This window comes from Osmerus mordax, chromosome 8 (assembly GCF_038355195.1).
Source record: "Osmerus mordax isolate fOsmMor3 chromosome 8, fOsmMor3.pri, whole genome shotgun sequence".
Lineage (NCBI taxonomy): Eukaryota > Metazoa > Chordata > Actinopteri > Osmeriformes > Osmeridae > Osmerus > Osmerus mordax.
Window position 1 is genome coordinate 5,745,048 of NC_090057.1, and position 24,894 is coordinate 5,769,941.

The following is a 24,894-nucleotide window of genomic DNA, read 5'->3' on the forward strand; positions in this document are numbered from 1 at the left end:
TGGTTTGTTTCTCTTTACTTCAGTCTCATTCATGTCGAGGTGTTGGTTTGTCTGCTGGTGTTGCCCTCGTCCATGCAGAGCCTCACATTCCAGAGGCCCCCCCTCAGTTCAGCCTCACTTATTCCAGAGGCCCCCCTCGGTTCAGCCTCACTTATTCCAGAGGCCCCCCTCAGTTCAGCCTCACTTATTCCAGAGGCCCCCCTCGTTTCAGCCTCACTTATTCCCGAGGCCCCCCTCGGTTCAGCGTCACTTATTCCAGAGGCCCCCCTCGGTTCAGCCTCACTTATTCCAGAGGCCCCCCTCAGTTCAGCCTCACTTACTCCCGAGCCCCCCCTCGGTTTAGCCTCACTTATTCCAGAGGCCCCCCTCAGTTCAGCCTCACTTATTCCAGAGGTCCCCCTCGGTTCAGCCGCACTTATTCCAGAGGCCCCCCTCGGTTCAGCCTCACTTATTCCAGAGGCCCCCCTCGGTTCAGCCTCACTTATTCCAGAGGCCCCCCTCGGTTCAGCCTCACTTATTCCAGAGGCCCCCCTCGGTTCAGCCTCACTTATTCCAGAGGCCCCCCTCGGTTCAGCCTCACTTATTCCAGAGGCCCCCCTCGGTTCAGCCTCACTTTAAAGTTGCAACTTCAAACACACAGCCCTCCCAGCACAGCACCCTGAGCAAACGAGTCAACTGCAGCATCCCGAACACTAACCCGTTTTTAAAATAACGTTTGGTTCTGTGATCCCTGCGTGGCTGTGCTGACCCCCTGAGGGCCCACTTTGGTCTCCAACACATTCTCACCAGAGCCAGTGAGAAGCGTCCCCTGCAGGAGACTCTTCTGCAGGCTGGCCTTCTTGGCCTGTCACAACTCCACCTCACAGCATGACGGGGCAGGAAGTATGGACACATCTGTGAAGGCCTCTGCGACATTGCTTGTAAAAAGGACTGGACAAACACAGATGAGTTATTGAACCATATCCAGGCGTACTAATATCTTGATCTTGGCCAAACCAAAGCCAAAAGGCTTTCAGAATCTCTCTGATTATAGCCTGCTCTAAGTGCTTAACAGCTGCTTGGCAGTCCAGTAGAGGACAAGTGGAGCTAGATTCCAGGGGAGAGCCGTCCCATTTACACTGCCTGCTTATTCAAGCTGTTTCATTCAAATATTTGTTTCTGTGAGCGATGGATGATGAATAAAATCAAGAATTTTAAGGTTTTGTTTGGATTTCCGTTGTCAAAAAACACCCAACGGTAATCTTAATTTGCATATGTATGAGAAAGAAAAACATATATTTTGTACGTTTTACCAAAATTAGGTAGACATGGATTACATTCAAAGATATTCAAAGGAGGTCAGTCATATTCAAATCAATTCCGGATGAATTATTGAATGTTTTCTCTCTCGATAAAATCAGAGAGGCGGGTAAATCAGGTCATTGAAGCTGTGTTGTTGCGTCTTGATTGTTACACAGGAGACCTCAAAACTGGCAGCAAGTGACTGACAGTAAACACACACACATTCTCCAGTCTCAGTTATATTGGACTCCACAATGACTAGCTTCATCTTGTCAAACCAGGTCATTTGTGAATAGAGGGTACCTACAGTGTTTCTAAAGCATCTCGCTGTGATGAAGTGTGCAGCAGTGAGCGTTTGTGCAGGAAATCTGTCGGCATGACTGTCAGTCTCTTTCTATTTGTGTTTGTGCCTTTCTGCCTGTCTGTCTACCCGTCTGCCCACTTTCCTGTCTACATGTCTGTCTACCTGTCTGCATGTCTGTCTGCCTGCATGTCTGTCTGTCTGCATGTCTGTCTGCCTGCCTGCCTGCATTTCTGTCTATCTGCCTGCATGTCTGTCTGTCTGCCTGCATGTCTGTCTGTCCTCCTGTGGTTGGGATGTGCCGGGAGCCGCTGTGCTTGTTGCTTCGTTGGGATTGTTATTGGATACAATCTCACAGTCGAGCTCAGCCAGGAACAGATCCTTCCCCAGTCACAACACATATGGACACCACACGAACACACCACACACATTAACACACCGCCCCCACACACACACACTAACCAACCACACACTAACACACTCAGAGATTCTTACCTCACCCCTGTCAATACCCTTGGCTGCAGAGCTCCACTGAACCCCAATTTAAGGTTGTTCTCAGTCTCTGCCAAACACTCCAGAGCACCCCTCTAGACCTTTACCCATCTGGGCTCTGCCCATGTGGATCTTATAGTCTTCATTTAATGGAAACAGATAACCCTCTTAGTCATATTCTGTGTGTTTGGAGGTATTCTAATGTTTTATTGCCGACGGGTAAAGCCACACGTCAATAGATAGTTTTCTGGATAGACTCTAATTGCTCCTATTTTGAGACAGAAGTAATCCGGGAGATTTGTTTGGGGATGCAAACAAAGCCATTCTCCCAAGCTCAGCATACAAATCTTCTACCGGAGCCTGCCTCCCACGTAGTCTCTAGGTGGCACTGTCCGTCCAGCACGCTCCCCCCAGCCTGCAGTGTTTACCGCTGAGCGGAGACGAGCTGCTCGCTTTTGTTAGTGGAACCAAAGATTTAGATTCCAGATTTACTGCGTTCATATCTCTCCAGTTAATTAGGTCTGAAGAGCAAACTAAAAGATGGAGCTACGTGCAGATCATACCCCATAAACTCGAGGAGCTGAATAATAAGAGCACGTACAGACACACGTGCACACACGTATGCAAAAGCGCCCACACACACATCACACACGCACAGCCTCTTGCCCTTTATCTTCCTGGCGTTAAGGTCGAATCCACTCATATTGGACTTGTCAGGTTTGATCACCATCTTGCTCAGTGCAGGTTTTTGTCGGACTCCAGGGAGACAGCTGAAAGCCAACAATCCCACAGAGTTTAATGGTACTTTGTTCTCGAAACAGTTAGATAACCGCTGAGAACATTTTTGAAATATAGGCTATAGGCTATAATGCACGGTGGAGCGTTGAGCGTGGTTCTCGCTGTAAAAAAATTGCCAGAGATGGTAAAAGTACACACATCCTTCACTCAAGTAGATACTCATGTTTAAAAATACTTATTACACTGTTATTACATATGCTGATGCGCGTGAGGCTGTGATTGGATGATGACAGGTGTCGGTGATCATTCTCAAGTGTCTCATCCTTAAGGTTAGAAATTCTTCTTGTTGCCTTCTGCCTTGCTCCATGGTAGCTGGCACGCAATTACAATAACTAATATTGATCATGCCACCAAATACAGATTAAACTAAAGTAACAAGCCTAGTTTGAAAATGTAATTAAGGAGTTAAAGTACAAAGTTGTCATAAAAATGAATAGTGAAGTGAAAAAAAGTGGTACTGATACCATGAAAAATATACAGCAACGAAGTAGCCTACTTCCTTACTTCTCAACGCTGCAAGGGTGTAACAACAGTGTGATCACACTGGAATAACAGTGTAACAGCAACATAATAAGTGTAACAACAGTGTAATAACAACATACCAGTGTAACAGAGATGGGAAATCACAAACTTACATAGATTGAACCTAAAGCAACAAGCCTGGTTTAAAAATGTAACAAGTAGAAAGAACAGATAGTTGTGTATAAAATATAAGGAGTGAAAGTAAAAAGTTGTCAGAAAAATAAATAGTGAAGTAAAGTACTGATACCAGAAAAAGTACATTTCACATTCACATTTAGTCATTTAGCAGACGCTCTTATCCAGAGCGACTTACAGTAAGTACAGGGACATTCCCCGAGGCAAGTAGGGTGAAGTGCCTTGCCCAAGGACACAACGTCATTTGGCAGAGCCGGGGATCGAACCAGCAACCTTCTGATTACTAGTCCGTTTCCCTAACCACTCAGCCACCTGACTCCTAAGTACAGTAACAAAGTATTTGTACATTGTTACTTTCCATCTCTGCAAATAGCCTATTTACAAATCTGCCAAAATTTCAACTTCTCACCCATACATCGACGCAGAGTGCAGTCAGTTTATTCAGTCAAACAACTCCATGAGGCAAACCCATCAGCATACATAAATAGTTTTTCTGTGATTAAGATACAAATTATCCAACCTGGGTTGGCTAAATGGATGTAATCCATTTCTGCCAATTTCACTGAAGTGAAAAGTCATCTGCAATCAGTCACAATTGTCGACCACCTAAAATGCAGGACGACATGACCCAAATCTGAACATCCGCGACCTCTGACCCAGCACCCTCCGTCAGCCCGGTACATCCAACCGGTTTGGAGCGCTCTAACATAGAACAGAGATTAGAATATATTGGCCAACTATCGAATATTGAATGTCTATTGATTAGAATAGATACTGGGTACTTGACCTAAAAGATCCATCTGTCCCACTGAGGAGACAACGGGAAGACATGGGCTGCATCAGGCTTATAACTGACCTGGTTTGCTTTTGGGCATGAAACTACAGATCTTTGAGCTTACCCCCCTCTCTATAGGTCAGAGGTATGCAGTCTTTATGAACCGTAGCCAGTTGAAAGTTAATATCTTTAAAACCAAAACTAAGCTTCTAGGGAAGTAACAGATTTATAGATTTCTTTGTTTGTGCTGATATACGTTTGTCTGTGCTGGTGTACGTTTGTCTGTGCTGGTACACGTTTGTCTGTGCTGGTGTACGTTTGTCTGTGCTGGTATACGTTTGTATAAGACTGCGGTTTGGGAGAACTACTGCTGTGAATCTTTTTCTCTGTGCAACGTGGTCCTCACAATCTCACTGTTGCATCCTATAAGTCGAGGTCATTACTGAACCACAACACAACTCTTGTCCCTTCCCACTGTCACCATCGGTACTAAACATCCGTCTTGTTAACAAGCCCGGTTTGTATTCACGCCACCATGTGATCAGGGAAGATTCTGCAAACTCAGAACCTGCCTGTACAGAGCAATGGGGTTTGAGACAAAGTTCTTATTGAATGCAAGAAACCATGTAAGGGTCTCCCAGAGAATGAGAAGTAGCTCCCGGGTCATAAAAATCCCTCTCAGCCCCTTATCCCCAGGCCACTCACAGGATGAATGTGTTCATGTTCTCATTGTGTTAGCTGAATATACTCAAACATGGGGCTCTGATAACTTACATCAATAGGCTATTCCAAGGTAATGACCAGGACTATGCGGCCCATTTGCAGGAAATATGGACGGTGTTAAAGCAGGGCGCTGAGCATGTGTGGTGGCCATTCACCAAGTCATAACCCACCATAAGCCCTGATCACATTTTCTGTAAGAGACTAGCGTCTGGAGGAAGCACGAGTGGTTTCTCTGCTCTGGCGTTTCCTCTCCAGTTCTCTGCTTGACAGGGTGAGCGCATGCTAGCAGTGTGCTGGTGCTGAATAGGACCCATTTAGCCCAGGTAAGAAGGAAATCGTCACACGTGTCAGGCCTTTGTGTGGAGGTAATTTGAATAGAAAGTGTGGCACCTTTAGTCGAAGTGTTGGTAGGTGTGTAGGGTTTTGATTCTTGAGGACCCGATTCAGATGCACACTTGGCAACATTCAGAGAACGCAGTGTACCATTGAACACTTTGGGGAGAACATTTTATTGCTGGGAATTGTCTGGAGTCAAAGGAGCAAAAACAGTAATTAAATTATTTAAAAAGCGTTTACAACACGAAAAATAAATTAATGTACACACTGGACTTGAGGTTTGCTATGAACGCAAAATGAAAAAGTAACAGATAAATAATTTGTGTAATAAATAATAAAAAAACTTCCAGCCACAAACTGTCAGAAAATGAGAAAAATGAACCTGCACACGCAACAGAGAAACACAAATGTAAAATAACATTCAAAAACAGAGAGAGAAACATAGACTTCACAATTAAAAAAACTAAACCACACCTGTATGTCAGTAAGGTGCCAGCTATGGGTCTCCAAATCCTTCAGCATCTTTATTTTCCTTGCCAATTGATCTCAAATGAAAAAGAATTACAATAAAGTAATCAAGAATCAAGGAGCCCCTAATACATTATTTGGGAGGGGTGTTTCTAGTTCATTAACTCCCGGTAGTCACATATCCATGCGAAGAAACACCATCCAGAAAGACTAGATTTTCTAACCTAAAACATGTTCCTCCTGTCTTTTATAAAATATGCAAATACGTACAACGCTCTAACCCAGCTTCTCCCAACAACAAAGGTTTGATTTCTGCCGTGTACTACACCACTAAATGAGTGTCTGTACAATAAATAAAAAATAACAACGGAAACTCAAATGTTATGTACAATATTGAGCGGCAAATTACAACGGCTATTGATGTAATAAAATATGTAAACATATTTGTTGTTTTCGACACAGTTGACTGTGACAACAGATACAATTCACAATATCCTCATTCCGGGGTGAATACTCTGCCTCCTGGTCTCAATACTGTAGCAGACCTCCAGAAATGATGATGTAGTATCTGTCAGTGAGATCCAGAGATGGGAAAATGGGACCAACAGGACGTAATAAATGGCTAAAACTGGAGGTCTTTGGGGAAAACTGAGAAAGCAAATTTTATAACGGGAATCTAAAGTTCAATATAAAACAATGTTGCATTTTGAGAATCCTCTCCAGCATGGCTGAGCACCACCTAGAATTTGGACGTCATGCATAGCAATCAAATCTGTATGTGAGATCGGGAGGAAAAATAAAGACAAATTGAGATACATTGCTATTTTGCCTCTCTCTGAGCATTTGTTGAGCACTGTGTGGACAGCAGCGACAAAGTCTCATCCCTCTCTCTGCCTCGATCGAAGAAAGACATCATGTCAACGAACAGCTTACCTCACACCGTCACTGGCAACACGTACTGAAAAGCCTTCCTTTGGACACTTAAGTTTTAGTCTTTCCATTTTTCTGACAATCATAATTCTTCAGGTCCCTCACTTACACAAATGCCTGCACGTCACATACAACTCACATGCAAGCGCAGAAATGGCCGAAATGATGGTGGTCGTATTTTACAGGGTTTACAACGGACACAGTTGTTTACGCCAACAATCACACACCTCCCAACAGTCTCTGGGGCAGCCGTGTGACCAGTGAAATATCTTACACTGTCGTTTGGACTACGTCACTGGGTCAGGCGGGACATCTCTGCATCGTCCCTATCAGCTACTTTGTCACAGTCACCTCAGCAAGTAAGTTTCAACAAGTCACAGTTACGTTTGAAAATGTTCGACGACTCATTGAGTTCACAGAGGAGTCCCTCCCCCGGTTTGAAATCGCAGATCCCAATATGGTACTGTCAACAGTTTGTTTTTAAATTCCAACCAGTTTCGTTACATAATTTTTTTTAAACGTTGTTGGGAATGATGGACCTTTATATTCTCCCTACACGTAATACTCCTTGTCCTTGTCTTTTGGTCGCTTGGCACTGGTGCCCTTGGCCGCGGTCGGCGCCTTGTCCTTCACCACTGCGCCGTTGGTCTGCGCCGAGTTGCTGATGTAATTCCTCGTCTCGTCCACCTGGTAGGAGCCCTCGTCCCTGTTCCTGTACTTGTACATGGCGTAGAGGAGGATGAGGATGCAGAGCGCGGCCGCTGCCACGATGCCCACCACCATGCCCGTGGTGCTGCTCGACTCCCGGATCACCTCGGAGGCGCCCGGGGGCACCCGCCGTACGCCAGGCACGGTGGGTAGGGCGGCAGGCACGGTGCGGAGCATGGGCGAGGTGACGAGGGGCCCCCGCGGCCTGGTGCCCTCCAGGTCGGGGGACGTGGGGAGGGGTAGCAGGACTATGTCCGGCTGGAGGGGCTTCACCTCGCGGTTGTTCATTTTACCGGCGGGCAACTTGGGCGGCGTGTCTGAGGGGACTGGCGCCACAACGGTGCCCCTGGGATCAGGCAGAGGCAGGGCGGGGGTAGTCCTACCCGCCTCTGAGGCTTTGCTAGGCCTCAAGTCCTTGGCCTCCCACTTGGGTGCGAGAGCTTTGTAGCCTCCTTCATAGGCCGACGTGGTCAAGATCTTATCTGTTACCAGGGAGAAGGTGGTGAAAAAATCCTCATCGTCAGTCGGGGGCAGGCTAGAGTCGAAAGCTTCACCAGAGCCAAACCCCGAAATCACCATGCCATCATCATCATCATCATCATCACCACCATCACAATCATCGCTGCCTCGGTCCGACAAGCAAGGTAGCCCCGCCTCAGTGGCCAGTGGCAGGGACTCTTGGGTGATCTCGATAATGGTGAGGACGGGGCGGAGGGTAGGAGGGAGGGGGATGAAGGGGGAGGGTTGGGAGACGGGAGGGGTGTCTAGGGGGTCCTCTACCAGTATGGGGATCACTAACTCCCCTCCTAGGAGGGAAAACAAAGAGAGAACAGGTCAGTACTCACCCAGACACCAGCCAACAAACACAACAGCATCAAACACAGCTAGTCAACAACATCAACGGCAAAGCTGATTAAAACAGAAAAAAATCATAATAATAAAAAAATCGTAATGAATGTAAAGGAAATAAAATTAACGGAAAATACTGTAACAGTGCAAAATTCAATGAAACCAGAAACCAAACAAGACCCAAACAAAAATCTAATGAAACATCAAATGTTTACACTGCATCAAAAGGCTTCAAGGGTTGTGCAACCTGAGGGTGAGCCAACTGTAATTGTACTGAAGGTTCTTGTTAAGTTCTGTAGTAAAGGTTCTAGCTATGTTAGTTGAATTGCTACTGTCCAAGAACTTGTGGCGTTTTGGGTTTCAGAGTTATCTTAGCATCATTACAACACTACAACAGATCTATCTGGTCTTGGATCTGCTGTTTTGGTCACTACTCAACTAACTAAAAACACACTAAATCAGTGTTTTTTTCCCCTGATGTTTTTTCTTCCTTGAATTCCTGAAAGGACCTTTATTAAAGGTTGAATGGTTTAAATACACTGACTTTGTCCTACTCTAGTTATAACATCAGGTAATGTTGTCAGTTATTCAGTGTGTCACTAAGCTTTTGTCCTCCTGCGGCAGGTCAGTGTGGGCGCTCTAGACCTGGACGCCCCCTCGCCTTTTGACTTCTCTCATACAGACACCACAATGGCAAAATGTCAACCAGCAGCTCACCAACACCTGAATGTTGAAAGGCCAAGCCATTCTTTCTATAAGATGCTCACTTAGGTGTCAGCCACAATGTGGGAGTGTGATCTCTTTTCTTTCTCTCTTTCTTTTCCTTTTTTTTTCTTTCTCCTTCTCTTTGTCTCTCTTTGTCCTTCTCTCTTTTGAGTATGTCTCTCTTTCTAGCTCTTTTCTTGTATGTTTTCATCTCTTTTCTTCCATTCTTCCAGCAATCCCGCTCTTCACATGTGGGATTGCTGCAGGAGGCTAGCTACAGTTAGAGGTTCCTCTAACATCTCTCTCTCTCTCTCTCTCTCTCTCTCTCTCTCTCTCTCTCTCTCAGTATGTCTTCCTTTCTCTCTCCCTGGTGCTATTCATGTATGGGATGCTACTTTAGGTTGTCTAGGGTAAGAGCAGGAAACATGGTGGTGTTGGTTGACACTGCTGAAACCTCTTGCCAAGGTGGCTACTGTAGCTTGCACACTGCAAAGGCGCACAAACAGGGAACTAGAAGGAGATGCAAGTCTCTAGAAACGAAAAAAAGAAAACAATACAAAATAAATAAAGGAAATTAAAATAAGTAAGGCAATGCAGACACGTTTTAGAGTTTGAGCAAACATTGTAAACATTCACAAACTAAAGCCACAGGTAGATATCAAAAATAGATATTATCCAAAGAGGGATTAGTAACTGATAGGAAGAGGAAAAATAAAGTCAGCTAGGAAAATCATAAAAGCAAAAATAGTTTTCAAAGGCAGAAAGCATACCATCAATTTTGTCAACTTACATCAACAAATTGCCCGCATGATTTTGGCAGGAAGAAAAAATTTACAAAAGAAAGTTGTGTAAGAATGCTTTTGGACAAGTTAGGTTAGTTTCTTTTTAACAATTTGATTAATTTGTTATTATTTCTCTTTTAGACAGGATGGTACAGGGAGGCAACAACACATACATCCACACATCATGACATGAAAAATAATCCTTCACCATTCTGTTCAGGAGGGTTTTTTTTTCTACTCTCTTTTAATAGTCATCTTATTTTATAAAAAAGAAAACTGTACATCTATAAGTCTTGCTTTGACAAATACGCTCCCGTTTCACCTCTCCATAAATATCTACAGTCTGATTAACTCTTTAAAACGTTTTCTTTATTTTTTCGCTCGACTTTTTAGGTTGTTCATCGGTAATGAACGAATGGATGACTGTACATATCTTAACATCTCTACGTGGGGGGAGGGGGGTGTGTGTGAGGAGGAGGAGAAAGAGGAGGAGGGGGGGAGGGCATCCTATGAACATACTAGGAAGGAAATGAGATAGATGGGGGTGAATGTGTACGTCAGTTGCCATGTCCATGTAAAGGCGACACGAAGCGGCCGGGCAGCGTTAGAGCTTTTGGCTGTAAGGAAGGGATGGGGACACACATAGTGAGCATATTCATGCCCATGAACAGAAGAGAAGAGCACTCTCAACACTGACAGTTTTACAAACCCTAAGCTGCAACTTCTTTGCCATGCACAAATTAATCACTTATAATTATTGATAATCCCAATTTATGTTTATTTTTTTATCACAAATAGCTGTCTGATAAGAGGAAAAATATAGATCAGTGTTAAAACAGTTTGGAAAGATTTTCACAGATTGTGGTGAGGGACCGTTTTGGAGTGATCTTCAATTTTTTCTCGATAAATTTGTACATTTAGTAAAACAGCTCGTCAGGTTGTAGAAAGCCAACTGGATCAGTGGAGTGACACTGCACCACTGCCGATAAACTCATCGAGAAAAAAGGAAGATGTTAACAAATTTCGAATAAGTCATCAGAAAAATATTGATAGTAATTCTTAGCAAATTATTAAATCATCAAGAGGTAATTTAAACAATTTCAAAAAAATTAACAGATATATATACACATATATGTATATTGACATATATGTACAAACACAGAGAAAGAAAACAAATTTGCAAGCAAGGAAGAAAAGGCATTTTTTTTCTCACAAACTATCAGATGAACCACCAGAAAGCACACACTGCAGACCAGGGAAAAGGACAGGTTGGAGGTCAAATGTCACCACCTTCTTGTAACTAATAATACCTTGATATTATTAGTTCTTTCTTACGAAATACAGATCTCTTGTTAGTATTTAAAAAGACAGGACAGCGCGTGCAGTCTGGGTGGACGTCAGAGAGAGAGAGAGAGGATACTAGAAAGATTTTGGTTTGACTCTTAGAGGTTAGGTTTATGCATGCTATAAGTAAGTTGCATTTAGGGAGAGTAATATATGATTACAATACAACAAGCTGGGGGGTCACACTAGGTCAGAGGTCAGTTAAAGATCACTGCACCAAGGGCTGTAAGGTATTGATTTATGGCACATAAAATAAACACGAATTACCAGATGTCGGTTGGAACAAGACCGTGGGTGATATACAACCAACGTTATTTGCCGTTAGTTCCAGTTCTCTATCTAATTAATCCAGTGCAAGTACCGTTAATTAAGGAGTCTACTTTAAAGTTAATGTTTAGTTTGAAGTTAGGCTAATGCATAACCAACAGCCTTCGTTTGACAGGTAAACAAACACAGTGTTCGGAGGAGTTCCACAAGAGGGCACAAGGAGATGAATATATCTACGCCCCTGGTGATTCAGAGGGATGTGAGGATCGCATTAGTCTTCAGAGCTGAAGTGTTAGTTCCTGTGCTCCGGGCTGATAGCGCGAGCCGTTTACACGATTACACAGAGTGGGTGTCCTTGTTTTGTCAGACTACACTGGGATGTGTTTGTGTGTGTTTATTCACGTGAATGACAGCACAAAATACATACTCCGAATTAGCATTTCTAATTTACCCGTCTTTGCTCAGACACTTTTAGCATCTAGTGCCACTACTGGGGAATATCTGTCATGTAGTTTAGAAAAGTCAACACACAGAGTAGATCCTTCCCTATCCTGCCATGTGGTCAGTACCAACGTTTTATCGTTTCTGCTCCTACTGCGTGGTTATCATTACGGTCCAATGAGTTCCCGCTATATAAACAGTATCAGGCCTGAGTAAACGATGGCAGAGGACGATCTGTGTATCTTACCTACCTCCCTACGTCGTGTCTTGATTGCTTCTTGTTCTGCATGTCTGCCCGACAGGATTTGTCTGTTTTGTTTACAGGTATTGTTAGTTCTCCAGTCGGATCAACAGAACCTTTACATCCAAGAGATCCGCCCCAGTCAGGTGCTCCGGGCAAAGCCTAACGGAGAACCTTGACGATTTTGTAAACACGTTAATCCTCGATTAGCTCCCCTATGGCACTACACAGTTTGCTGCATAGTGCGCAGAACAAACACTGCACATTCTAATGGGTTTGCTTAACGAGATAGCATTTGTTTTGGGCGCAAGTGTCAAGATGGGGGGGCTCTGTGCTAAGCCTTATTCCTGATCTCTGCAAACAATTCCACACTTCGGCAAACCTGAAGCAATGTAACTTCTTTTTTCATTTCATTTTATTTTTTTATTTTTTTACCAAAGGAGATTAAGTATGGAAAGCTTTCAAAGTAACAAGGCAAAGGCTCTCCTAATGGATTATGAATTCTCGCAACAAGTGTAAAAGAAGACAGAATAACCAGTTGCCAGAGATGACGATGCTAGCTAGAAAAACATAACATTATGCTGCAAAAAAAAGTACATTCATAATCGAAATCCCAAAAAGCAAAGCTCACGTTATGCTGAACAGTACAACAAAAAAATCTGTAGGCTATGCTCCCACAGAGCAGTAACTCAGCCCAATTCTTCAGTCTGAATGTGTCGTTTTCAGGAGACTTACAGTAAGCAAATAAAGAGACTACGATCAGACTACCTCAGCAGGCTCAGGCAGCCATACAGCACAGGACAAACCTCAGAGCAGCAGTTTCACAGAGCCCCCCCCCCCCCCCCCCCCTCCCCATCTCTTTCTTTATCTCCCTCTTTCTCCCTACTCTTTCTCCCCCTACCTCCATCCCTCTCCCTCTTTCTCCCTCCATCCCTCTCGCTATTTCTCTCTCCCACCCTCTCTCTACCACCCTCTCTCTTTTCACCATTGTTTTCTCCCTCTCTTGGCCTAATCTTCGTTTTTCATCCAGTGTTTGCTGAGACTTCCGAATGGAGATGAATCCCACCGGCATGTGTGTGTGTAGGATCCTGAGGTGTGACACGCTAAAGGGAAGCCAGTACGTCGTTCCGCAACGCAGCTGGACTGAGTCAATGGGATTTCAAGCTGCAGATTGCAGGTGAGTCAGTGCTTTGGGCTTGAAATCCTATTGTGTCCAGAGGCCCCATTCTGAAGCACATTCCCTCACCTCTGCCACTGCAGGAAGGGAGCTGATTGCTGCAACACTTCCAGCATAACAACAACTCCTGCTGTCAACACATTTAAAGAGACACTCTACGGATTATTCCGGATGCTTCCAGGAAAGGCCACAGGCTGAAGCCTCGACAGGACTGTCAAGACATAACAAGTCATCTTTAACCAGGAGGGGAATATGTGTTGTGTGTGAGCTAATCAGGAGGGGAGAGTGTGTGTGCCCTCTCCGAGGCGGGGCTGAGAGCATGGTCCTACCAGCCCCTGTGAGAAGAAGACACCTCTGGCCAAGCGAGGGACGCGCGATACCCAGGATTCCCCTTCCTCCTCTCCTCTCATCTCCATTTCCTCCCTTCCTCCTTCCCCCCTCCCCTCTTCCGGATGTGTGGCAGATAGCTCTTAATCCGCCATCATGTGGCTGGCTGCTCCGCTCCATATTAGCCGTCCTCGCCCGGCCTGGCTGCTCCCCTGTCGGAGGACCATTAAGCTTACCTTCCCGCGAGCGAGACAGGTGTCAGCTGAACAACCTTTAAACTGATGTGAGGGCGGCATGGCGGTGACAGGCGCTCCGATGGGGCCTGACGGCGGCCGGGACAAGGCCCAGGAAACCGCTGATCCGGTCCGCTCGTACTTCACTCCTCATCGCCCCCTCACACCCCCGGTCCCTCGCATCTGCGGTGGCGGGATGAAGGAATCATGGGCCACGTCGCCCTCAATCACACACGCGTCCCCGTGAGAACGGCCCTCCCCTCTCTCCACGGACCGTGCGCGCAGGAGAGACATCTGGAACTGGGTTATATCTCCATTAGGTGTGTATGTGTATGTGTCTATTCGTCAGAATCTAACGGGCTCGTGTCACACGCTTCGGTGGCATTGCAGACGCATGTTATTGCGCCTTAGTGTCGCCGGCTTTCACAGCTACAGGTCACGTTTCACTGAGATGCTGAGCAAATCTTGGGTACTCTGTGTACTCAATTTTCAACTGGAATCTGTGCTGAGAATCAATGATTTTGATCTGACAATAGGCTCCCCGTCAAAACCTGTCAATTGTTGTAAAAGCTAAAGCTATTAGAGCTTTCTTTAAGGAGAGTTGGTATTAAAATGTTAATAGGATCCAGTTTGGTCTTAGATGTGGTTCCAGGTATGAAATTGTGTAGATATTTTTGTAAATACATTTAAAGTTTTGTGGCCTTCTTGTGGAACTCGCTCAGGATCGAGGGGCGGCCAGGTTTAAAGGTTTTAAACAGACTACACATTTATGCGAGAGAGACAAGACATGTTTGCAGACAGACGGAGCACAGACACACAGACACAAGACAGGGGACATCACTGAAGCCACAGGGCAGAGCAGGAGAGGAGCCCTGAACACGCACGGGGAACGGCAGCCATGTGGGCCGGAGAGCTCAGGGATGGGTGGAAAAGCACACAAAATGGCGGGCCAATCGAAATCCATGCATGCGCAGAAGAGGAGGAGCTTTGAGGTTGACAGGGGAAAGGGGGGGGGGGGGGGGGGGGGGTAGTCTAAGCTACCGTCCAGTCCAACACATGCCACAAACACCTTCTACTGGGGAGCGACAGAGAGAATAGAAAAACAGATATACTTTTGTGGCAATAAAAGTCTTTTTATGCCATCTGCATTCAAAACAGACGTGTGTATGCAGAAAGGCTGAGAAAGAAGATGGGAGGGAGGGGGGAGGGAGGGATGGGAGGACTAGGGGTCATTCTTTCACTCACAACTTTCTTGAGACAGAATGGGGTTGCCTACACAAGGCCAAAAAAGGGTGATGGCAAGAAAAGATTTTGTTGCCTTTCATTTCCTGTGTAAGTCTTGAAGATGGGGATGGTTTGTGCCGCATGGCACGACAATAACAAAAAGATGAGGAAGAGTACTTTCTTTTTTTGTCTTTTTTTTTTTCCAACCACCAAAATTTCATGCGGCACAAGATGAGGCATAACGGAGGAGGGGCTTAATCCTGGAAGATGTGCGACGAATGAGGAAAACAAAAAAAACTGAACCAAAAGGAGTCCAAACTGAAGCTTAAATCATAAACAACACAGCTTGGGGTCGACACCGACGAGAGATGTCCACATTTGCATCACCAGGAAAACCCAAAATGTAATTAAATCATAATAAAAACAATAAAATGTCATGCATCACTTGACAGAACCAGGAGCAGAGAAGGATCCGAATGAGGATATGAATTTCTGTGTCAGCATGGTGGCATGTATGGCTATATGGCTAGAACATGTACCACTATATGAGCAGGGGTACCAAGTGAAATCTTATAGGTTTTGAAAACTACTGACTTGCACTTTTCCTTTTGAGAAAGCTTGGGATTAAACTGTTGAAATAATGGGATGTCAAACTTTGACAAGCTGTCAAACGCCTGTTTAACTCAGGATGTCTGTGGTTGAAGAAAAGCACTGTTAATTCATGCTAAGTCAGACAGTACGTGCTACGTTGGAGTAAACATTGCATGTGTTTCCAGAGAAAATTACTTTCCCTGACAATAGCTATCATCAAATAGACCATGCAATAAAGGAATGTTTTGCAAATGTGCATTTGCCACAACCCAAACGGTGTTGCACAGCGATAAAGCTTACAAGGTGACCATGCCCAGAGAGAAGAATTAGGGGATTAATAACAAATTCTCTCCACACATTTAGAAGGAGGGAGAGGAGGAGTGGTCCTGCCTATCTATAATCTCATAGCCTCGATAATAACTGGTCCAAATGAAATTTGCCTGCATTGTGGTTTAGAAAGTGGACATATGTTTCATAATAGGCCCAGGTGTATTTAACCAGATTAGAAGAGCATTCATTAGCTGGAGAGAATGGTGTTTTTGAAGGACAGCCCTGCAATTAAAAAGCTTTAGCTGTGAAAGACTAACGCTAGCCCTACAAGGCCAGACCAAGTTCTCTCTGGCCTGTTCTTACCCAGAAACACAGCTGGCCAGGACAAGAGGCTCCGACAAACAGCTTGACATCCATCAGCAGGTTTAAACCCAAAGTACTCTCAAAACAAGTGCCTCTCTGTATATCAGAGCTACAGTTATTTGTGTTCGGATGATCTGACACAACTGAGGATTAACACTTTGACCTGGTGACTATGTGTGGGGACGAGAGACGGAAGATGTGCACAGAAATTCGAGGATATCTGTTCTCTATTAGAATGTTTCAGGTAAGGCGAGCTTCCAAGGAGAGAAAACAAAGAAACAAACAAGAGAAGAAGAAGAGGAGGAAGTGGCTCTGGTGCAGTTAGTCTGCTACATATCACACTATCTATGCTGGAAGCATCTGTATTCTTTAATAAAAGAATCTCAAAATGTATCATCTGTCGATAATATGCACACACACACGCACAGCAAGGAACTCAAATCGTGTACAGGACAGATACATTTTGAAGCATCAGCAAGGCGACATGGAGCTTGATACTAATTTTGTACTTTTCATTTAAAGTTTGCTCTCTTCTGAATGCTGAGAGAACAAAATTAGTATTAACGCATCACCATGTCAGCAACCAGAAGCCCCATAGCGAAGTGTAACTTTTGCATTTGTGTTCTATCGGAGCTAAACTGGAGCTCTCCCTCATCTAAGTCTATGTGGCGTGTGGGATCTCAAGACTATGCACGGAGTGGTAACTTCCAGTTTGAGGATGTACACAACAACTTAAAGGGACTTTTTACAGAGGGCACGTTAAGGAGGGCCCTCCTTGCTTTCATCCTCCTCCAAAGAGCCCGAAGCTCTTTAAACTTTACATACACTCAACCCTCAACGCTACCCCTTCGCTTTCTCTGTTGCTTTTAGGAAGTCTTTTGAAGTTACACTGGAGGCTCCCATGGGGCGTGATGCTTAGAGGAGTAGATCCTCAGTTGCAAATCAAAGAAAGGAGAGAGAGAGAGAGACCAGGCAGGCACTACCCCCCTCCCAGCCCACCTGCATGTCCAGAGTCACACTCCTCCAGGTCCTCGTCGTCACTGGAGCACTCTGCTGAAGACACAATGTCGTCCGTCGTCTGTTGGCACACACGCAGGTACACACACACATACACACATGCAGGTACACACACAGATACACACACGCAGAGAAGAACATGTTTAGAGTCTGTACAATATATTGAGTTGTCCAAAACCTAGAGTACAATATACAGTGCATAAACCCAGCTTAGAGATATCTACAGTGTATAAACCCAGCTCAGAGATATCTACAGTGTATAAACCCAGCTCAGAGATATCTACAGTGTATAAACTCAGCTCAGCATGCCCTCTGAGACACATCATCCATCACTGTCAGACAATCATATTTCATTGTGTTTATCATTCCTCCATGAATGGGCTTTCTCCTCCCTCAGATAATTGTTTTCCTGGGCTCTCCAGATCCTTCCACCTGCCTGCTTTATGGCCTGGCCCGCCCTCAGCCTCCACAATCAATGGCCTCCGCCAAGCCCCACACATCAGCCCTGTCCACGGCCAAGCACTCTGATTTGTGCTGTGCGTGCGTGAAAGACAGTGTGAGTGTGCACATGAGTCAAGTGTTTGTGTGTGCGTATACCTGTGTGTGTGTGTGTTGAGAAGACGTGAAGCCGTGGTGGATTATCAGCATCCTCCAGTACCCAGCAGCAGTGATTTATCCCTGGACCTCTCCCCAGCCTCGCCTCCCTCCATCTCCCTGGCCTCGCCCGCCTCCCTCTCCCAGCCTCGCCTCCCTCTCTCCCCGGCCTTGCCCCCTCTTTCTCTCCTGGGCTTCGCCCCCTCCCTCTCTCCTGGGCCTCGCCCCCCTCTCCCGGCCTGGGCAGGACGTAGGGTCGTATTTCAGCGCAGAGCGCGGTGGCGAGCGTTTATTAGAGTGGATCAGCGGGCCGATAAAAGCAGCCTGTCAGAGAGCAGGGTTATGAAATCAGAGCGCTGATTGAGTTTGCAGTCCAGGCCCTCAGTGCCAGGCTCTAAATATCATTGAGTTTGACAGACTAATGAAACGAGTCTCTACCACCCCCCAATACCACCCATGCCTTGGAGAACACACACACACCACATACAGGCATGCACGAATGCACGCACGGACACACACGGGCACGTGCGCCACACACACACAAGTTCATACATTCACAAATGTGCATGCAGACATACATGCACACACACATTCACACACATTCATACTCACATGCACAAGCTCACACTTACACACTCATGGAGAAAGAGAGCGATAAATACATGTGTCTGCTTATTTGTGAATATGTAAGAGTGTGTGTCTGTGAGTGTGCAAATGTGAGTGCACGTGTGTGAAACATTTGCTGATGAATAACAAAGGACAAAGGAAAGACAACTCTGTCCACCAAATAGATATTTCCCTCAGTATTACAATCTTACCCACTGAAGTCAGATTATGTCTGGTAATTGCTGAAAGAAGTAATTGCTTGCGAGAAACGGATGGAGAGAAAGAGCGAGGGCGAGAGAGAGAAAAAAGTGAGATGCAAGGAAAGATAAAAAACAAGTAACTTCAAAGGCTGCTGGAGAAGTCTTAGCCTTCCAGATGACGTCAGGTCAGAGTTGTAGCTGAATTCTGCTCTCCAGCCCAGACACTCATCCTGTCCGACAGGCTTGCCTCTAGAACCATGTCATGTACACATTATGTGACACAGGTGTCTCATAGGTGACTCACTCGTGTCTCAAGCGTGTTGCTGGAAGAAGCCTGGCCGAAGGGTTCACGCCTGTTTCCCAATAACTCTCACAGCAGAGCACAAACAAGGCTGATACACATACATACACACGTATGCACGCACACAGGCACACAACATACCAACACACGTGCACACATATACAAGCAGGTACACAAAGACACAGACACCACAGGCGATGGGATGAGCCAGGCTACAGTTTCTCTCACCCAGGTAAGCCTCACACTAAGATGAGAAGAAAACAGTTGGGGTTTAGGGGCCTGAACTGATAGAAAGACAGCCTGAGTCTTTCTCCTTTTCTCCTCCAGTTCGACACACCACAGGTTCAGATGAACTTGCTGTTCCGCAGTGAATCACACCACACGCCCTCGACCCGACTGTGCTTACTCAAGCGCGAACACCTCCAAAAATCCATCTCAATAAAACTGATTTGGTTATCAAACGATTGAAAAGCATCATCACAAATTTGGCGGTGATGAATCCCCCTCTCTCCTTCTGGAACTGTAACACCTCCCCTCCCCCCCGTAACACGGCCTCACAGATCAGCTCTGGTGACACGTGATGTCGTCCTCTCGGGGTGGCTGTGCTGGTGGGGGACTGGTCCAGGGAAGCGGGCGTCTCAGCCCTCAGGCAAACGCGCAACCCAATTAGTGACGCGTGAAGCCCACATCCGGGCCCCCGGCGAGGCGAGGCGTCGATGTGACGTATGGCGGGAACAGGGGCGGACCAGAGTGGAACGCCCGTGTGTGCACTGGAGGGCGTGCACATGAGCCTACAGGGAGGTGTAGAATGATGATGCGCCTGGCCGGAAAGACTACAGAAACTGATTTCACAGCTGGAGAACTCCAATTCTTCGACTCAATTTCCATAACATAGAGTGGGCATATATTTTATTATAATATTCTCTCAAGTGTAATTATTCGGAGGGGATTTGTGTCATCCGTAGGCTCTGTGTGTGTGTGTGTGTACGCATGCATGTGTGTGTGACAGTGTGTTTAAGCCTGTAAGAGGACCCTCTTATCTGACCCAGGTGTGATCGCCAAATCCAGAAAGAAAATAAAGATAAAAGTTGAATCGATAGACAGACCTCATTAAAGCAGTATTTACCTTTGACCACAGCGGTACTGTTCTGAGGGATCATGCTGCGATCGATGGAGACAGACAGGCAGGCAGGCAGCAGACAGACAGGCAGACAGGCAGACAAACTTCCTCTGTTGACAGAGATTCCAGTACTCTGCTCTGACAGCACAGTAGCTAAACAAAATGGTGGATTGTGAGGAGACGTATATGCCTGCCTGTCAGCCTGCCTGCTTGCCTGTCAGCCTGCCTGCTTGCCTGGAAGCCTGCCTGTCCAAAGCGAGTTGGGTGATTGCCATGAGAGTCAGACTAAGTTTGAGTCATTCGTTCGGGGACTATTATCCGAAGACTGTATTACCACGGCAATTGGAAACTAAGATCTAACTCTGCAAAGCCAACAATAAACATCACCTTAGAAGTGAAGAAGCAGAATCAGCCATCAAGATAATAACAGAGCCTGTGGAGGCACGCTCTCTAGGGTGCCTTGCCGAGGCTGGGGGCAGGTCAATCTGACTCATGTCGAGGCTGGGGGAAGGTCAATCTTACTCCTGGCTCTCATTCTGCGTGTGAAGCACCCAGATTTCGACAGGTATGGGAGGCACCGCCAGCCGTTAGATTCAGACTTTAACACGGAGGTGAGAACACTGGGTTGTCGTCAGACCACAGCCGCCGTCACACAGACTCCTACCTGGAGCTGCCGGCTCACACCAGACAGACTCCTACCTGGAGCTGCCGGCTCACACCAGACACACTCCTACCTGGAGCTGCCGGCTCACACCAGACAGACTCCTACCTGGAGCTGCCGGCTCACACCAGACAGACTCCTACCTGGAGCTGCCGGCTCACACCAGACACACTCCTACCTGGAGCTGCCGGCTCACACCAGACAGACTCCTACCTGGAGCTGCCGGCTCACACCAGACAGACTCCTACCTGGAGCTGCCGGCTCACACCAGACAGACTCCTACCTGGAGATGCCAGCTCACACCAGACAGACCATAGCTCTGCCGTCTGCTCCGGGAAAAACTGAATAATTTAGTTTGGCCATATATTAATCCTAAATCTATCATAAAATCATAAATGAATCATAACATCTTATTTCATATGACCTTATTTATATATTATTTCATAAAATCAGTTGATATCTTAACAGTACAATATTCATTCATATTGACTCCTGTACTGCAGTCTTGTAGGTATGTGCCCTGTGGTTAGACCGGTAGGAAAGGTGTCAGGATAGATTTTATATACAAGGACAGCCTTTGTATCCATTCAACTGCTTCTCTGTAGACAAGCTGTGGTTTCTCATATTGTTTTTTTGTGTGTTCTCTATAAGAATGATCTCTCTGGCCTTCACATCTCATGACTTGATTCAACCCTCAATGAAGTGGAGACTGACTGAGACTTGTATCTTTTCAAACTAGCACGTTCTCGTTCCATCTAGAACATTCCAGCACCCAGAACCCGGAGCTGTGTGAAGTCGTATCTATTTCACGGCAGTCTAAACCATGGCAGGCCTGTCCAGCCCTGCAGGAGCACAGGTGATGTGTTGCAGTCTCCTGCCTCTGTAGGCCTATGGAGGTTGAACACATTGGAGGGCCATGACGGTGATGAATGCCGTCACATAAAACGCCAGTCCTGTTCTGATGCGGCGAGATGTGTTCTTGCACACGGCCTATAACACTACCACAGTCCCCACACCCCAGGGCGCTGTGTGCAGATCAGAGAGAGACGAGAGAGAGAGAGAAATAAGGAAAGAGAGGGAGAGAAGGAAGGAGAGAGAGAGAGAGAGAGAGAGAGAGAGGGAGAGAAAGAGAGCTAACCACATAGCACAGTTTACATCCTGCTTCCACAGAGATGCATCACAGAGCGCAGGCACAGGTTTCACAACACATTAGCGAGACTAGGCTCTTATCTCAACAAACGCCCTTCTCTTTCCTGCCCAGAGGGCAGGGGGGCGGGGGGACGGACGGGGGGACAGGGGAGGGAGGGAGGAGAGAGAGGCTGATGAGAACTAAACCCTCAGAGGAGAGAAAGCCGACAGCACGTATCTCCTCGTCCACATATCATCTCCACCATCACAACCCAATTTGCTTTATTTACAACACCACACAGCTTCTCGAGGCTTAACATCTGAGCTTTTCTCCTGAGGAAAAAAAAATGACAAAAGACAAAAAAAGAAAGCAAATATAAAACAAAACACACACAAAAAACAAAAGGTGTGAATCAATCTACTCCCCCCCCCCCCCCACCCCACCTCCGACCTGAGTTACCGTGGGGATTGGCCAGGTCACAAAACAGGAAGGACAAACAGAAGATACGGAATGCCAATTGGCGCCCCAGTAACCTTGAGCCCCTCTGTGGCTTGGGAGTGCGGATATCTTTACATACATGTGAGATATAGAAATACATACCAGACCGGTGGTATGACCACCATGACAATTACCACCATGGAAACATCCAGAAAAAGGAGAAGCTCCACCCCTCCTCCCTGACCCCCCTCCTCCTCCCCTCCTCCCTCCTATCTGACCCCCCTCCTCCTCCCCTCCTCCCTCCCTATCTGACTACTTCCTCCTCCCCTCCTTATCTGACTCCCCCCTCCTCCCCCTCCCTATTTGGCTCCCCCCTCCACCCCCTCTTTCCCATCCGAACACACTCTGCATTCTCCCTGACCCTTCTCCTCCACTTTCCTTCCCACTCCTCCCTCACCGCCTGATAGCCATCTCCTTGCCGGAAGATTCCATTTCGATTGGGCCCCTGTCTGATGCGTGCTATCATGTCCTATCTTGGTTTTGACAGTGTGACAAGGCAAAGGCTTGTATTACAAGCAGAATCGATGGGTTGGGGCCATCTGCCTATGAACGAGCCTTCAGATACTCTTCACTCACCCCCTACTGGAGGTGAATGAGAGGCAGCATGAGAACACAGAATGTGCAGAGGAGAGAGGGGGAAAAAATTAGATGTGGGGGAGAAAAGAGGAGGAGAGAGGAGGTGTGTGGGGGGTGGGGGGGGGGTAGAAGGAAAGAAAGGGGAGAGAGGGAGTGAAGAGAGGGAGAAAGAGGAAGTGGAGGGATGAGAGGGATGAGAGGAGGTGGAGGGTACTGGACAGGGGACTATCTGGGTTCTACATGTTTCTAGCTGCTCTATACAGTGTTAGGTGTGGACGTATGTTCTGGGTAAATGCTGCAGTTGGACTATTATAATAATAATGTGTTCTATCAGCCTATATACAAAGTGACATATACGGGGATGATTCAAACCTGCTATCTGTTGATCTGCAGTCACCAATCCCTGGTGTTTGACACAGGAAGTAGGACAAAAGCAAAGAGAAACAACCAGCAAAAACACTGCAGCATCAGCCAATCAATACAAGCACTTCAGCATTGGTCTATTGGAGGTCCAAACCAAACCAAACCTAGTGGCTGTATAACAGCTAAATTGGCTTCTTCTATGAACCCAGATGATTGTGGGACCAGGAAGTGATTCCACAGATCTCATATTGATATTTCAAAACTAGGGCTCTCCGGCAGGGTCCCTAGGACCACCCACAGTCAGAACTTCTGTTTCCTCACAGGTAACACACCGCCAAGAGGGGAGGAGAGGGGGGGGGGGGGGGGGGGAGAGAGAAACATGAAAATACATTTAATTTGTTCACCACTGCCCCCGCCAAGCAGTTTCAGTGGAATAGGTTATGTGAAGTATTTCTCTCTCTGCCCTGCCTTTTGTACACAGAGCAGTGCAGGGTTGCTGGCTCACAGCAAAGTCTAATTGCCCCAAGGCCATGGCCAGCTCGTTTCAAACAGGGTCATTTATCTTCCTGTGGAAAAGGAAATGGTCTTTGGCCTTGATCCTTAATCACTCCCCTGCTGCTGTGTACAAGGTCATCAGAGAGTCCTACTGACACTACACTCTGAGGAGGGAGAGAGGGCGAGAAAGATGGAGGAAAAGATTGGGAAAAGGAGGGAGGGAGGGAGAGAAGGAGGGAAAGAGGGAGGGAGACAAGGAGGGAGGAAGGAAGGGAGGGAGGGAGACAAGGAGGGAGGAAGGAAGGGAGGGAGGAAGAGTAGTAGGGGTACAGACCAAAAGAAAGGGAGAGAAAGAGAGAAGGAGGGAGGACACAGGTCACCTCACGGGTACCCATCTTACCATCTCCCTGGTTACTGCATGCAGCTTCCCGTTGATGCAGGATGTGGGGTGTGGGTGATGGTGGTGGTCCTCATGGTAGGGGGGGGATCATGCACCAAGGGCGGAGAGATTGGGGGAGACAGGAGGGATGGAGAGAGGAGGAGGCATGGAGAGAGAGAAGAGGGAGGGAGATATAGAGTGCGTAGGGATGGAGGGATGAGGAGGGATGCAGGGAGAGAGGAAGAGAGCCCAGACAGCTAGGAGGACAGTGGATGAAAGGGCTGCTTCCCTAACACACCCAGGGGGGGAAACACTTGGCTGGCTGGACCAGGCATCTGTCAGCCATCACCCTAGAACCTGCTGGAGACGAATGACCCTGGGCCCGTCAAGTACACACACACACATACTGTCCACAGTCAAACATACAGTAAACATACAGTAAACATACAGTAACACATACACATATATCCAAACGAGTCTAGTTGCATGAAGTCCCTAATGTTTCAGTACATGTATTTCAAAGCGATGTGATGAGAAAAAACACTTTTCTCTGGGAGGACGAACATTATTAGTTATTACCACTTCAAGGCTGAAATACGAAATCAACGTTTGTCACAGACGGCTTCACATATGCCCATAGAACTGCACCTAAACCAACTTAAGACCCTCAAG

At 46.5% G+C, this 24,894-nt stretch overlaps 1 protein-coding gene across 1 annotated transcript in view; it reads right to left on the minus strand.

Moving 5' to 3' along the window:
- Positions 1-7,302: 7,302 nt before the first annotated feature.
- LOC136947178 (neurexin-3b-like) overlaps positions 7,303-24,894 on the minus strand; it is a 191,904-nt gene continuing 174,312 nt past the window's right edge. Inside the window, 2 exon segments of the mRNA XM_067241068.1 lie at positions 7,303-7,630; positions 17,292-17,361. Coding sequence (XP_067097169.1) covers positions 7,314-7,630; positions 17,292-17,361 — 387 coding nt within the window. The 3' untranslated portion in view covers positions 7,303-7,313.